At 41.4% G+C, this 16,983-nt stretch overlaps 2 protein-coding genes across 2 annotated transcripts in view; one reads left to right on the forward strand and one right to left on the reverse strand.

Moving 5' to 3' along the window:
* Nucleotides 1-9,355, forward strand: part of LOC129337150 (toll-like receptor 6) — a 62,317-nt gene extending 52,962 nt beyond the window's left edge. The window contains exon 3 of the mRNA XM_054990676.1: nt 1,170-9,355. Within this exon, the coding sequence (XP_054846651.1) occupies nt 1,231-3,630 (2,400 nt within the window). The 5' untranslated portion in view covers nt 1,170-1,230 and the 3' untranslated portion in view covers nt 3,631-9,355. The remainder of the gene's footprint in view (nt 1-1,169) is intronic.
* Nucleotides 9,356-11,507: 2,152 nt separating this feature from the next.
* The window catches only part of KLF3 (KLF transcription factor 3), a 59,073-nt gene continuing 53,597 nt past the window's right edge, over nt 11,508-16,983 (reverse strand). The window contains exon 6 of the mRNA XM_054990679.1: nt 11,508-16,687. Coding sequence (XP_054846654.1) covers nt 16,506-16,687 — 182 coding nt within the window. The 3' untranslated portion in view covers nt 11,508-16,505. The remainder of the gene's footprint in view (nt 16,688-16,983) is intronic.

Here is a 16,983-nt window from a genome sequence, read left to right on the forward strand (position 1 = left end):
TAAGAGGAGCTAGTCTGATTGACTATTTTCTTGTTCCCTCAGACTTGAATTCCTTGGGTGAACCTTTTATGGCCGTGGTCATTGACCATTTGCCTTTGGCCTTTACAATAAAGAGGGGTCTTGTTTCTTCCTTGGCTTTAGAACATGACATTCTGTTTACCCAAGATTGAGTGACAAAGAGGCCAGTTTGCTGGGCTCTATCAGTAGAGATTTTTTAAAAAAGAGAAAAAAAGGTCTTTGGAAATTAAACAAAACAAAATCACCACCACCACCACCACCGAAAGAAGTCTGATGAGAAGTGAAAGACACTGAAAGAAGCTGATAGTTTCAGGTGGTAGCTGTTTTGGTCTGTAGTAGAAGAGCAAGAGCTGGGCCCAGTGGCACCTCAGAGACCCACTTGCTGCGAGTCAGTTAAAGGGGAAAAGAGGAATAAAGAGAGGAAATTGGACTCTTACGGCTTCTGTGAGCTTATACCAGGGGTCCCCACCTTTTTGAGTCTGTGGGCACCTTTGGATTGTGCCACAGGATGTTGGGTGCAACCACAAAATGGCTGCCACAGGAGATGAGACAATGATAAAATGTCAAGGAGTGAGAGTAGGCGCATCTCTAATAATAACTTCTTAGTATTTCAGGCAGAAGCTCCATTTAACAGGATGCCTTTTATAATAAGCAATATTGTTTTAAAATACTTTCTTACATACACATAGGGCTGACAGGCATAGCCTAGCAACCAGTTGGAGACCAGGAGGGAACCGGGATGGGGGATGCTGTTGGTGGCAGCATAATGTCACAACTGGGAAAACCCCAGAAGTGACAACACACCTTTCTAGGAATTGCTGGATGAACTATGGAGTTTCCAGCAATTCCTAGCAAGACTGATGTGTGAGGACTTCTAGGTCAGTTTATTTAAGAGACGGTGCCTTTCCCCTCCACTAGCTCTAGTCCTTTGTTTACTCAATAGGTAAAGATGCTTCTTCAGTACATAATAATAGCTAAAATTTAAAAATGATCTGATGTTAGGAAAAACCTAGAAGTGGCATCATTCCTTTCTAGGGATCTCTGAAAACTATGATAAACTTATTCATAATTCAAATGTCATTCAAATAAGAGACTAAATGGCCTTTTGTATATTATTGTGCTTAATATTTAGATGTGAATTTGTTTTACAGGAGAATGGCCAGTAAGGACAACTGAGAACACTGATAAACACTTCTGAAGACTTATTACACTATGACAAAAACAAGAAGTTTGCGAACCAAGAATTTCATCTGTGTTTGTATCTGTATAATAACCTTCTACCACAGTGTGGTTCCTTCTGTGGAAAATGGATATACGGCAGACTATTCAAAGAGGTTCCTAGAGGCTGTTCCTAAGAACCTCCCAGCAGATACAATGGGGTTGGATTTGTCACAAAACAGTATCTGTGAAGTTGGGACTTCTGATTTTAATTATCTTTCCAAATTGCGCATATTAAAACTGGCTCATAACTGTATCAGAGACATCGATTTCAGTATTTTCCAAAACAACAAGAATTTAGAATACTTAGATTTATCCCACAACAAACTGTGGACTGTTTCTTGCTATCCTATTATGAATCTTAGGCATTTAAATCTCTCTTACAATAATCTATCCATGCCCATGTGCTCTGAGTTTAGCAAAATGTTGAAATTGGAGTATCTTGCCATTGGCACTAGAAGGATACAGAAATCAGATTTCAGTGTTCTTGCTCATTTACAACTGGATACTTTGTTCTTGGATCTGGAAAACCTCTCTGAATATAAAGCTGAAAATCTGTCAATGTTCAATGCCAAGAACCTCCAGATCGCACTCCCCCCAAATAAAGAATTCCATATTGTCTTGAATCTAGAACTCAGTAGTACAGTAGGATTAGAACTATCAAACGTGCAAGATGACCACGTCAATGACTTGAACACCATTCTGCGTAAGCTCAGTAAAAACGTAAGGCTGCGAAACTTAACACTGAGTCATATGAAAACATCCTTGGGAAATGTTGTTGACCTTTTTCAGAATGTTTGGAAAACCACCATTGAGTATTTCAATGTATATTACCTCACCATTACACAATTAAGGCTAATTCCTCCAATTCCTGATTATGCTGAAAATTCATTAAGAGCGTTGACAATTAAACACGTAATAATCAAAGAAACAGAATTTAACCAGACAGAAGTGTACAAATTATTTTCAGAGATGAAGATTTCAGCCTTGACAGTTTCTAATGCAACTGCAATACATATGCTGTGCCCTTCAAAGCCCAGTCGTTTTACCTATTTAAATTTTTCTTATAATAGTATAACAGACACGCTTTTTGAAGAGTGCGATAACCTAGCTCTCCTTGAAACACTTATTTTACATGTGAATCAATTTAAAAAATTTACCAAAGTGAGTTCAATGACCAGCCACATGAAGTCTCTGAAATATTTGGACATGAGCCAGAATTTATTGCAATACGAAGACCATGAGAAAGGATGCAGTTGGGGTGAAAATCTGGTTGAACTCAATTTGTCATCGAACCTGTTGTCTGATTCAGTCTTTCACTGTTTGCCAGTTAATATCCAAAAGCTCGATCTACAAAACAACCAGATTTCAAGTATACCCAAAGAGATGGTTGAGCTCAGAGCTTTGGAAGAGCTGAACTTGGCTTCTAACAGGCTAACTGATCTGCCGGGATGTGGCCAGTTTAGCAGTCTGAGATTACTGAACGCCGCAATGAATTCAATATTCACGCCATCTTCTGAATTCTACCATACCTGCCAGAGCATCAGAGAGGTAAAAGCAGAACACAACCCGTTCATGTGCTCCTGTGAATTAAGAGTGTTCATTAATCTTAGAAAACAAGGAATGGTGGAACTGGTTGGCTGGCCGGAGTCTTACCTATGTGAATACCCAGAATACTTGAGAGGAATCCAGTTAAAGGACTTCCACATCTCTGAGCTTGTCTGCAACACAACACTTTTGGTTGCCGTAGTTCTCGTCATTTTAGTGGTCTTTGCAGTTATCATTTCCTTTCTGTGTGTCTATTTGGACGTCCCTTGGTACTTGACGATGATGTGGCAGTGGACTCAAGTGAAGCACAGGGTTTGGAAGAATAAGCCTGAAGACATTCATGACAATATAATATTCCATGCTTTTATCTCGTACAGTGAGCGTGATTCCGACTGGGTGAAGAATGTCTTGATTCCAAACTTGGAGAAGGAGGATGGTTCCATACGGCTCTGTCAACATGAAAGGAACTTCATTGCCGGCAAGAGCATTGTTGAGAATATCATAGACTGCATTGAGAAAAGTTACAGATCCATCTTTGTGTTGTCTCCCAATTTTGTGCAGAGTGAATGGTGTCACTATGAGCTCTACTTTGCCCATCACAAGCTATTCAGAGAAAACACCAACAATTTAATCCTCCTCTTGCTAGAACCAATCCCAACACATATCATTCCTGTCAGGTACCACAAACTAAAAGCTCTCATGGCCAAGAGAACGTACTTGGAATGGCCTAAGGAGAAAAGCAAGCATGGACTCTTCTGGGCGAATCTTAGGGCATCTATTCATATTAAACTTACATCTAGCAAAGCAGTGAATGAGTTGCAGATATATAGTCAATTGAATTATTAATTAACAAGATTATTCCAGATGAATAAAAGTATTATATAGAGCAGGATATGGTAACACCCATTACTGTGCAAATTGGACACAATGATTAGAACAGTTAAGGAGAGAAACAGAGAAGCCTCGAAATTGGTAGAAAAGAAATGATGTCAGTTTGTTTGAACAGATGTCTGTCTGAACAGATGTTATCTCAGATATCTCCTATAAATCTTAAGCGGGAGGATCTCTCTTGTTCCTCAGTAACTCAATGCAAAAAACATCTGGCTAAACTGATTTATGCCAGAGATAGGAGCTAAACCCATTTTAATGCTCGAAGGACACGCTCTCCACTTGCCTTGGGCCTTCTCTCTAAGGGTAAACTCCCTTCTTATTTAGACTCTTTGGTTAGCCCAAAGTTTTGTAGAACCTTTAATCACTCACGGTTCAATTGCCCCTTTTCAATGGTATTATTGTATTGTCCGTTAAGGATCCCTTGTGCCCCTGCCCCCTTCAGTCAGTCAATTCTCTTGTACATATTCTCTTGCAATGTCCTTATGTGTCTCAGTCTATGCTAAAATGGATTATACCATGCTTTGATAAATGGATTATGCTTCCTCTAGGGACATTAGAGCAAAGGATTCAATACCTCGTAGGGGATTCTGATCCTAAATGTATTTATTTTGTTGCTCAATTTGTAGAGGCCACAGAGAAGTGTGGAAGGGAGATGTTTTTAGATACGGGCTTTAAGTTTTTCAGTTTTATTGTTCAAGACTTTGGTCGAAGAACAGGGGGATGAAAAGAAAGATACATAGATTCAGCCTGCGCCTTATAGATGAAGTCACCAGCGGCTGTAATCTGAAAAGCCCCTAGAGACAATTTACTAAAATTCCTTGTTTATGCCACCCCCTTGAGGACATCCTCATTATTTATAATAAAATAAATAGATAAATAAATAAATCCTCCATGTCTTCTTCAGATTGTGCACAATTGCTGGTGTTCAAGTATGTTCCCATTCAACTCAGATGAACTGCAACTGAGATGCATGTGAGATGCATGGCATTGCTTGGTGTGGTGAACCTTTCCAGCAGGGCTGTTTTTGTGCGTGCGTGCGTGCATGCGCGTGCCAAATAGGATCGTTTAATGGAAATTTGGTGCCATCTGGTGGTGATTGCTATACTCTTCTACTTCCCTGGTAATTTGGCTATTGATGACTTTCTCAGGAAGCAAGAGGGAAAATGTATATTGCTTGAGTTTAATATGGACCACGTATAAACATTTACTATGAATAGCTGTTTATGCAGAATTGACTTAGGTGCAGAAACCAAAAGTATTGGAAAGGGCATGTATAATGAAAACACAGCACTGCATGCCTCTTCCAAGTTTTTTAGCATAAGCAAGATTGTATAACAACTTGGATCTACAGCCAATTTTAAGTTACTTAAAATTTTAAGTAACTTAAAATTTCTTACTGGTACTGTTCTTTCTTGGAGGGGGGTCAAAGCAAAAGATGGGAGATCTCACTTCACTCACTTGTTAATTCGTACGCTGTACAGGCTTACTTTCACCCCTGGCTGTAGCAACCCCCTCTTCTCTTTAGCTATGAACACTTGGAAGATGGATGCTGGGAGAGCGATTTGGTACAAAAACTGAAACTCTACAGGCCACATGGCATCAAAACACATTTCCTGAACTGTTACACATACGAGTCAAAGGTAATGCTTGTATCAGTTACCGCTTGGACTTGATTGGCCTTTGGAATCTAGTTTTATTGCCTCATTTACTGCCTGAGTTATACTGTTTTATAGTATTGTGTTTTTCAAAATGTAACCCATCTTGAGTCTCAGCCAGAAAGGCAGGACTATAAATGAAGCAAATAGACATAGGAAAAAAGCTTTCATTGTCTGTCAGCTCTGCCCCCCCCCCCGCAGCAGCTCTCCCCAACATAACAACACCTTCTAGTGTTACAAACTCCTGAGACCTGGGAACCCTAAAGCCAGCTAATTATTAATTAATTATTACAGTTAATACTGTATTAACTACTCAACCGGAAAAAGCCCAATGTAGTGATTTTGCTTAAACTCGCCTTGGACATTTATTACTTATGTTAGCTTAAGCTTTTACCTCAGGAAAGCCTTGATCCCAACCAACACTTGTTTCCACTCACAAAATGCTCCAGGTATTTTCTATCTTATCTAGGCTTATACTTTACCACTACACCAAACTGGCTCTCTTAAAAAGGGAGGAAGTCATGGAGGAGGAAAGAAGTTTTTATCAATGGCAAAATGGAACTTCCAGATGCAGAGGCAGTGTATCAGTTATCCTACCAAAAAGTGTATTTTCAACTCTCTGTGTTTACAGTATGATGCAGGAAAGCCTAGCAAAAGAAAGAGAGCTCCCCAGGCCTTCAATAATGAACTTTCCTTCAGTATTGTATAATACTGGCCACACTGCAGGCAGACAGACAGGCTCTTCTCCAACAAGGGAAGATGCTTCTCCTCTACCATCTGCTGAATCTCCTTACTCTATTCTAGTTCCAAAAGCCTAAGCAGAAGTTTCCCTATACCCTATATGTGCCATCACTGCAGTATTTTTATTTTTGAAAGGAGGTGCGGGTGAAAAGAGAGTTTAATTGAAAAGAGAGTTTAATTGATGCATTTGAACATCTGGTCAAACTAGAGGTGGATAAATTGGAAAAGAGACCACGTTATATTAAGCAAAATTTATCCCTCTCAGAACGTAGGGCCCTTAAAAATCTTTTTTTTTCTTTTTTTTTTATTTTAACATCTAGAACAATAAACTACAAAAAACTACAATAGTACAAGGAGAGGGAGAGAAGGGAGAGAAAAAAAAAGAGGGGGAAGGGGGGGTGGAAAAATGGGGAAGGCAACTCACAAACACTAAACACTACACTTCAATGCTTTCCCTTCATACTGCCATAATTAAAGAAAATAGCTTAATAAAGTAATGATGGAATGGTTGATCTTGCAAAATACAAATTACAGTTCAAATTAAATCTTCCCCCCCCCCCGGGCCTCGGACGCAGTTCTCTCTGAGCAGCTACAAAGGGTTTTATGGCTTCGATAACCGATCTTTTCACCAGTTCCTCAAGCGACTCGCCTCTTCCCTGCAGGGCAGCCGAAATTGACTTGCCCAAAGCAGGACTCTGCTTTTTTGCTGCCATTTTAGGGGGGGGGGACCGCCAATCTTCCAAGACTCTGCGAGGGGGGGGGAAATCCGAATCTTCTAAACTTCAGATCCCACCACTCCTTCACATGCGCTTGTAGTAACAGAAGGGATTCGCTTACTTACAGGCTTCCGCCTAATCCTGTTCTTTGCCGTTTTCCATGGCCCGGCAGCACACAAGGTGCCACGCATGTCTGCCGGCCTCCATAGGGACAAACGGGCAATTTACCCCCTGCCTCGATCTGCCAGAGGGCTCTTCCCATCGCGTCCCGGACCCAGACTCCCTCCCTGGGAGCCCTGGGGGCTAACCCTTGCAGATCAGCCGCCCGGTCAGGCTGCTCGGCCGCTTCTTCTCGGACCTGCCGAGAGGAGCGTCCGACATGGCCGTGAAAACGAAACCGAATCGGGCCCTTAAAAATCTTGATGCTGACAAATCTATCATCCTCAAACCTGCCGATAAAGGTGGCGGGGTAGTTGTGCTAAATACCACCGATTATGTCAAAGAAATAGAGTCCCAGCTCAATGATATCAACAATTATCGCCCCATAGAAAGGGATCCTCTCCCAGAGATTCAGAGAATAATCAAAATTGTATTGGGTGAGGCACTTGCCATTGGGGACTTGGATCAGGTTAACTATACTGATTTGATAAACCCCTCACCTCGTACACCCGTTTTTTATGTCCTCCCCAAGATCCACAAGAATAAATTCCCTCCCCCTGGCCGTCCTATTGTTTCTAGGTCTAATTCTGTTTTGGAACCTCTCTCTTTTTTTGTAGATTTTGTGTTATAGCCCATTGTGCTCAAAATGAAAACTTACATTAAGGATACGATGTCGTTTATAAAATCCATAGAGAGTCTCACTGTATCGGACCAGGCAGTTCTAATGACCATGGATGTAGAGTCCTTATACACTTCAATCCCTCATGAAGGTTCCAGACTCGTTGTTGAAAATGCCCTTCGTTCCAGAAGTATTCAAACTCCCCCTACTCGATTTATTCTTCAACTAGTCGATATAATTTTGGAAAAGAATTATTTTCGATTTAAAGAGCAATTTTTCTTTCAATGCAAAGGAGTAGCGATGGGCTGCCCTGCTGCGCCCAGCATTGCAAATTTATACATGGCTGATTTGGAAGAAAAGTTTTTTCTCAATCCAGAAAGGAATCCTTTTTTTAAGAAGATACTGTATTTTGGGAGATATATTGATGATGTCGCCATGATTTTGAACGATATTGCACACATGGAAGGTTTGGCCCAGTGGATGAATTCAGTTGATCCAAACATAAAATTATCATGGAATTACAGCTGTGAGGAAATCAATTTTTTAGATGTTTGTGTGTATAAAACCAAATGGGAGGTGAGGTGTTAAGCCTTATAGAAAACCCACTGACAGGTTTGCCTACCTCCACTATTCATCACACCATAACATCCAATTGAAAAACAACATACCTTTTGGTCAGTTTCTGAGATTGAGACGTAACTCGACCATGTTTGGGGATTATAGCAGTGAATGTAACCAATTAGCCAGAGCTTTCGTCCAACAGGGTTACCCAGCAAATGTGGTGGAACGGGCCAGGTTGCAAGTAAATCAGGTTCCCAGGGAAACCTTGTTAACACCAACCGACAGATCAATTGAAGATAGACTGACATGGTCTATAGAATATTCATCACTGGCATGGGGCATTATAAGGATTGTTAAGAAGAATTGGCGCATTGTACAGAATATTCCAGGGTGCGAGTCTCCCCCTTTGGTGGGGTTAAGAAAGACAAAGAGTATTAAGGAAGCAGTAGTTCATTCCGATTTCGTGGACAGAACACCTACCTGTAATTTGCCCTGTGGCCATTTTAAATGTGGCCATTGCAATGTTTGTGATCTTGCAGTGAGTGTGGATAGTATTACTAACCCAAGAACGGGTAGAAAATTGTATGCAAATGGCTTTTCCACCTGTGCCACATCCAACGTGGTATATGTAATTTGCTGTACGTGTAATTTAGTGTATGTTGGAAGTACTATCAGACCCTTGAGACTTCGCATTCAAGAACATTTATCCAGAATCAGAAACAAGTCATTAGAAGCCCCTTTGAGCCAGCATTTCCAGGATAGGCATACACATGATGAACGTGAATTGCATTTTTCTGTATTACAGACCTTGCCCAGCAAACACTCCTCTGACACACGGAGAGCTTTGTTACGCCTGGAGACTCAGTGGATTTTCTGTTTAAACAGTTTATCTCCATTTTATATTGTTATAAATCATGTTAACTATGTACAAAATCAATTGAGTTTGTAAATGAAGTTGTAAATGAAGTTGTAAATGAAATTACTGCAGAAAATTTTGCTTTTTGAGGTGGTCACATCCTGATTTGTCTTTGTGTATTAATTTCAGAAAAGTTTTGGCTTTGGAAGAAGCATAATTCTTGCAAAACGGGAAAATTGCAAGCCGGCAAGCCCGTTGCCATCTCCCGTCGGGAGGTTTTGGTGTTAAATTTTGACTCAATAATTACGCGTATCAAGCTCCAGTGTGCTGTATATTTCAGTTCTATAATTTGGAACATAAAAGTTGGATTGTTTTTTCGTGGTCCCTGTGTTTTCTTTCTTGCTGCCATTTTGATATGGAAGCAGAAAAAGCAATAAACTGCCACAAAGACATTCTTTTTATTGCACACCGTAGAAATTATTAGTGTACTGTATTAATGTTTGTTTGGAAATACAGCTTTAAAATATAACAGACAAGCATTCTGATCCAGTTCTAGGAAAACAGTATTTACATATTCCAGACCGTGAATGTGAAGTTATAAAGTCCACAAAGAACTTATAGATTTGGATGTGCATCTGATTATGCACTGGATTTATGCTCGTGTCAGGGTTGTGGCCCCTGCTGCTGGTTTGGGCTGTACACCTGATCTTCTGTGACATACTTTGGAAGTGTTATTAGGCCCCTGTGTATTAGACTTGCCGGAGAAGCAGCTGAAGCTGTGTGAAGCTGGGAAGGAATGTGGTTATCAGCGTTGCCAAGGAAATGTGGCCAGTTGGCTTGAGGATTGAATTCCTCGTCATAACAATTCTACTTTCTTTCGCTTTACTTTCTTTTCTTTATTTTATTTATGTCATTTTGCTGCATAGATGGGGACATAGCTAAGGGGAGGGTGTCAGAGTGGGTTGTGCTTGAAGGGCTTAATATACCTAGTAGGGGGCAAGAAACGTTATTCCTGACAAGAAATTTCTGCAGTGCCATACTATTAGATTCTCAATAAAGCTTTAACTCATGTATCCATGGACTCGTGCAGTGAATTTACTGAGATATAAATTGGCAGTCTCTGACAGATTGTCAGGAAACTTTCTTCACCTCTGAGAGCTGGACCAGAGTAACCATTGACTCCCATCACCCGGGCCATGGCTGCAGGCGTAGCAAGTACTGGTACTACAGTGCCAACAGGGGAAAACCTTGAAGACCCTGCTGACAGGCATAGGCCCAACACAGGCATGTTGGACGGAGGAACTGCAGAAGACCCTGCTGATGGGTGTGGGCCCGACACGAACATCCACAGGGATGGATGGACTCTTCGTGTGGTGTCAGCCAGGAGGAGGATGGAACAACAGGAACATCAGCGTGGCTGTTTGCATAGACCCTTGATCGGGGAGAGGATATCCTCAAGGACATAGAGGACCTGCCAGAACAAGCTGTCCACCCACCATAAGACCAGCAGCCCACACCGCCTGCTTCCCCAGATGGGCATGGAACCCGGTGCCTCAGGATGGGCAGAACCCAAGTACCAGTGCAGCCATCGATTCAACCCGTTCTCCTGGGAGGAGTCCTGATACCGCAGCCGAGAGGGATCCTGATGCAGCCGACGGGATCTCTACCCTAACAGCCATTGGAGCTACGCAAGCTGGAAGCTTGCTTTGAAGGAGACCTTGAAGAACTGGGGTACTTCTTAGTGCAAGTGGTAGAGTTCCTGAGAGAATAGGGTCACACCTTTCACGATGAAGCCTGCTGGGTGAGTTCTCTAAGTTCCTGGTTGGGAGCAGCAGCAGCAAAATGGTCTGTCACACCCTCATGAAGGGGGCCCCTCCCACTTATGAGCCTGAGTTAACCCCACTGGGGATGGGAGTCATTGGGAGGAAACGGCTTTTATAGTGAGTCCAGCCGCTAAGTTCCCGCGGTGTTAGGAGTGTTGGCTCTGGGATCATGAACTTTACATCCAGTGGAAAGTGGAGCAAATGTGTTTCCTGGTGGAAGATTGTAAGCAGCATGTGTGGGACCTTCAGTGGGGGCCCCACCCCCCTATGATGCCCGAGACTGTGCGCCCCACTCTGGAGGAATGAAACCCCGTCCAGGTGTTTTCTTTTCCCATCTGCTGGACCATTGCTGTTCCTCAACTTCCACCCATAGAAATGTTTTAGAAATGTTTTATTGGAGCTGGGTGATGCAATATCCCCCCATGGGTCAGTAATGACTCAGTGCTTGCACAGAGGACTACCTTTACCTTTATGTTTTTATGGTTTTAAATGTGGACACTTTAATGTAATGCTAAACGTTGTTATCTGCTCTGAGTCTGCACTAGAAATAAATAAAATAAATAAAAGGGGTGAGTCTCAGCCAGTGCAGCTTCTGTCCTATCAGCTCTCTTAAAAGCTATCAGATCTCAGCTGGAGATCAGGTGATTTCTGTCATTTTTTTTCTTTTGTTTTAAACAAAATGTGAATGGGTAAGTTCTGATGTATGATCTTAAAAAGATGTTATTTACTATTTGTCTTGTTTTATTAACAAGTATAATACATATAGTATATATAACATGAGAACTGTACAGTACAAATTTATGTTCACAGTTTGACATGACAAAATGTCATTACTGAATTCCCATTGGACTAAGAAAAGTAGAAACAGTGAAGGTACATTAAACGTTCACATCTTTAGTGAGAAAGATTATCAAAATGCTTCAGTATCTGCAAATGATAGGAATGCATGCTAGAAACCTTTAATTACCCCATGGCATTATTAGCTTATAAAATATATTACATTTTATTTTTAAAAGTCTGCATAGATTTGTACAAGTATTAAGGTAAATGCAACGTCCCTGCTACATCTGCAGGCAGAGTTTTAGGATATACTAAGCAGGAAGATTATTTTAACCCTCTAACATCTGAAGTACATAAATAACATGAAAGTGCTAATATCTGTAAAACAACAGGAATTATTATAGCCCTTTTCATATAATATATATAAAATACTTTTGCAGTTCTGAAAAGAAAGGATTTGCATTCGTCTACAATTTGCTAAGCTTGACAGACAAAAACACAAACAAAACTGAACAACTTTCTGGCATCAGACAGTTTGGTTTTTTTGTTTGTTTACAGATTTACAGTGCATGATTACAACCACATTCAGGAAGTATCAACTCCACACTGAATGATCTCCCTTGAAAAGCATTTTCAACAAAGCAGAATTCTAAAAATTGCATCCTGTAGAGAGATTACTTGGTGCCTTGGGTTTGCGAGACAAAGCTCTGTCTTAGGACTTCTTTTTAAATCTTTGGATCTTGTACTTCTCTTACTGCAAGCGAGTAGTTTTTACTTGTTGCTAGGTAACTGCCCAATGGTTGATCTAACATTCCTCTTTAGATAATGGCATTCTGCTCTTCTTGGCAAGAGGCAGCCTATAGTTACATTAACTAGGAAAGGTAGTGGCAGAAACACAGTTCTGACGACCTCGCTCAGCTAGAGGACGGACACCCAAACTATAGTGCCTATATGCCACTATCAAAGAGAGTCCAGTAGCACCCTAAAGGTGCTACTGGACTCTTTTTGATTTTGCTACTACAGACTAACACAGCTAACTCCTCTGGATATATGCCACTAATTTCCCACTATATTCAAGTCAAATGCTAATTATATGAGCTGGGAAGCATCAGGAAAGAGTTTGCTCCTGTACTAGAACTGCTTTGCTTTCCTTAAAGGTGACTGCTTTCCACTTTAAAAGCTGTAGTATTAAAGTGATAGCAAAGGTACTTTCTGAATTGACATGAGCTGCTATCTATAGCAGGGTGCACCAATGTTCCTGTAAAACTCAGGGGGGGGGGAGGGGGAAGCACAGCCTTGATCTATGCAACACAACTGAGGAAACTCTGTTCTGTAGTTACAAGACAGTCAACTTTTTTCTAGACTCACTTCTACTACTACTAAGGTTTTAATACTGCATTTATGAACTTAATATGAAGTCAATATAGGCTGTGTGCAGGCTCCAAGGAACGGCACAGCCAATTTCTTGTATTTGAAACGACTCTGGGCATGCATTTCTCAACTCCCCCCCCCCTTTTGAAGCAGAGGGGAGTTATAAATACAGCTTGCGCTTTCAGTAGTTGAAACTAGCACTAGCGAATCAATGATCAAAATGGGAGGGGGGAATCAAATACCTCACTGCACAGGTCCTGGCTGTTGGTCACACTGAAATTATTCTTTGGGTCCCAGCTAGAGTTCTCTTTCAAAATATTTAGGAATGAATACCCAGCTTATAATGTTGATTCACAACTACTGCCCTCATAAAACGTCAGTATCTCTATTCGTGCATGTAGGAATGTATGCACAGAGATAAAATGTGGAACCACTGCCGGCGCCAGGGTTTCTTGCGCCTGCGGCAACCCTCCCGCGCATGCGCGTGCCATGGACTGCGCGATGACATCATCGTGCAGCGCAAGCTGGGGGCATTCGCCGGCGGATGGCTGGGGTGGTGGGCAGAGGGTGCTCCGTGCTCCGCCCTGGCAGCGGCTTGTGGCTGCTGCACCTGGCTGGGGGCGTGTGGCAGCGGCACGGGGCTGGCTGGCTGCAGCAGCTGCGGGCCAGCCACGCCAGCTCCGTGGCGCGCACCTCCGCCCCCGACACCCCCTCCGGCACCTCTCCAGTGCCCTCGTGCCTGAGGCCACCGCCTACCTGGCCTCTATGGGCGCGCCAGCCCTGTGTGGAACCCTGTAACATGATTTGCCTATAAATATTTATATAGCAATATATTTTCATGGGACACCCAATAAACCATAAAAATAGAGAATTGCAAATTGTGCTGTATTTCAGTTTTACTCTGTGCCTTTCACTTTTTGGCAATTATTTTTAAACAGAAGCAAAGTGGTAAATCAGATAAAACACAACTAGCCATTTAGAATTTCAGGAGCAGCTTTCCTTCTGCCATTGTCTTGTGTAAACTTAAAAAAACCTTGTTAAAGTTCCCCAGTCAGGTTTTTCAGTGTTAGCAACAGAGAAATTTAAGTATATCAACATAACATAAAATGTCTTCTCCAGCATTAACTCATAATAATACACCAAGTGAAACAGGGCTTTACGCCATTATATTGCTGTGTTATTGGCTTGCGTTATTAAGGACTAAGCTTTCTTAAGGTTATTCTAGAATTGTGCTAACTGGTGCTGGAAAAGCTAAATAGGCCTCAGCAGCACCAAAGGGATTGTTTTCAAGTGCTTTGTTAAAAAAAAATCCTAATTGTCTTGCTAAGGTTTAACAATGAAACAACCATGTATAGGTATTTTGCTGTGAAAAAAGCAAGTCAGTAAATACACAGACCAACAACAACAAAATCCTTTGCTCTATCCATATAATTTGTAGAGAGGACAAGTTTATGTCAAAAGCGCTTCAGTAACCAATAAGGTGAAGTTTCTAATTTGTCTGTTAACCTCAGGGAATTGAAACATCCTAAAGGATCTGTTTTATTCCTTCCCTCCAAATATTATGAAGAAGATGAACTGGCCTTCATTCTTTTTCCAAAGAAGCAACACAATCTGCAGAAAGTGTTATCACTGCCATGTGCTGTAACAAATAGGTACGAGTTTCTGCCAATTTGGTAGAAGTTCTGCCACATCAATCTCTTGGCATCTTCTGTGAATATTTTACCTTCAGGATTCAGAAGAACTTTTTTGAAGGAACGGGAATTAGTTCAAAGTTCTTTGATTTCTAAGTAACTGCAATTTTAGGAATTGTAGATCAGTGTGTTGGCACAAAATATAATGGAACTATCCAGGCAAAGATAAGTTCTTCTTATTTACATTTATTTCAATTGGAGTTGAGCAATATTAGGGCTACAAAATTAAATTTTGTGTTGATTTTAAGATATATGAAGAAAGAAGAGAGGGTGTGATCTCAGAAAACGCTAGGATGCATATGACTAAAATGAACTATGAATCCTAACCTACAGATCAAGAAACAGAAAACAAAGTGCTACGTAATGATCATATTGAATAATGTGAACTGCCCTGAAGAAAAGCTGTTTACCTGAAATACATTTGACTGGATTAACCAAGTTCAAAAGATGCTTTCCAAACACCTTCTAAGGTCTTCTCCTCTTCTTTTTGTACCATGTACTGGTGCTGGCCTCCATTCCCCCCCTTACTTTTAAAATAATAAGCAAATTGGAATAATTACAGCAAGAGTCCACAGACTACAACTGAAAGTTAGGGCAAACTGAACAAGTTTTCTTCATTGACAGCATTACCAAAAAAGTTAATGGAAATCTTTTCTGGGACAGGACAGAGAATATCTTTATCATCAGTCCTTCTGGATGATCAGGGTGTCTTTCCATAGGTCTTTAACAAAGAATACTGGGAACTTCGACTTTCCATCATAAAATATTTAAGGGGCTTTGTGAAGATCTCCCTGCTGAATTTGACATGTCAGTCCAACACACACACAACACACACGCACCCACCCCAAAAGAGGGTCTGAAGAAGGGTACCTTTTCCATCTGTGACATCATGTGATAAATTCTGAACTGTACAGAAGTGCTTCAGTTAACAGTTTGTCCTCCTCACTTATAAATATGGTAGTGTCTCAGAAAATTAGTTTCCAACAATGATCTGGTTTGGTTCATTTTGCTGAAATGGTTCCTAAGCTATGTCAGATGAAGGCAATGCAGAGGAGTGATGGAAGAATACACATACCACACCCCCTCAGTGAGGTAGACGATTGCATGGGTCACGGAATGCCACGTCACAGAAGTACCACGTGTGTTCCATTCACACCACAAAACACAGGTCAGTGAGGACAACATGTGAAAGTGTTTGCTTAACAAATCTCCTAAGGCACTCTACCTAGTCAAACAAATTAGCGTTCTACACAACACCATAAAACAAAAGAACAAAAGAGAGGCAATGTTGGTCAGGATGTACAACATTATGCACTGACAAAATTTCTGCTGATAAAAACCACTCATCAGACAAGAACTTTCCATTCACTCCCAGGATTAGGATTCTTTTCCCCCAACACCCCAAAACTGTCTCAGGGTACACACTCCTGCAACCAATCACGTCGGAAAAGGTCCATTCATTGCATTGCTGAGCATAAAAAAGAGGCGTGCATCCTTTATAGGGATACAGAGTCTCTGGCAAGGATTAGCTGGCTGGAATTCCAATGACAGTGATCAATAGGTGCTGGCTGATTACATGAAAAAACTAACCAGCTTGATTACAAAATCCCTTAGTCTTACAGAAATTTAATCTACTTGCTGGCTGGCACGGTTTGCTTAGCATCCCCGGTGGGAAAGTGTTCACATTCTTTAGGTCTGACCCGTGGCAAGGGCAAAGAAGGATTTAGCAAACATCGCTTACTGACCATCGGGAAGATTTCGATTATAAATCCAGATATTCAGGCCCGCTGAATCTGAATTGAATGCACATCTTAGACATTTAAAAAGGAAGTATGATGACAGTTGAAGGACGAGAGATTTAGACTAGCATGTGGCGTTTCCTATGAAGAGCAAGATGATCAGAGCGAGAGAAGCTACGGTCACAGTCCGGACACTGGAACGGTTTGACCCCCGTGTGTTTCCGGAAGTGCCGCGTTAGTTCATCAGAGCGAGCAAACTTCCAGGTGCAACCTTCCCAGGTGCATTTGTAAGGTTTTTCACCTGAGAATGAAAAAAAGTCATTTTAAAGAGCTGACAAATTGTTCCAGTATATGCAGTTAACATGCAGTCATGGTCATCTCCCCCTGTTTAGAACTACAGGCTACTGCCCACATCAGCAAGACACTTTCATTGGGGCTACTAACAGCATACGTTTAATGACAAGAATAATCTATATGCTACATGACTAGTAAGAGGTGGCACGGGATAAAGGGTGGTGCACTATTTTGGCAGCAATGAGGCTGCATAGATAATGGGTAGACTGGGTCATATTTAGTTTGCTTTAGGACTTTGTTTAG

This window comes from Eublepharis macularius, chromosome 10 (assembly GCF_028583425.1).
Source record: "Eublepharis macularius isolate TG4126 chromosome 10, MPM_Emac_v1.0, whole genome shotgun sequence".
In the NCBI taxonomy this organism is placed as follows: Eukaryota; Metazoa; Chordata; class Lepidosauria; order Squamata; family Eublepharidae; genus Eublepharis; species Eublepharis macularius.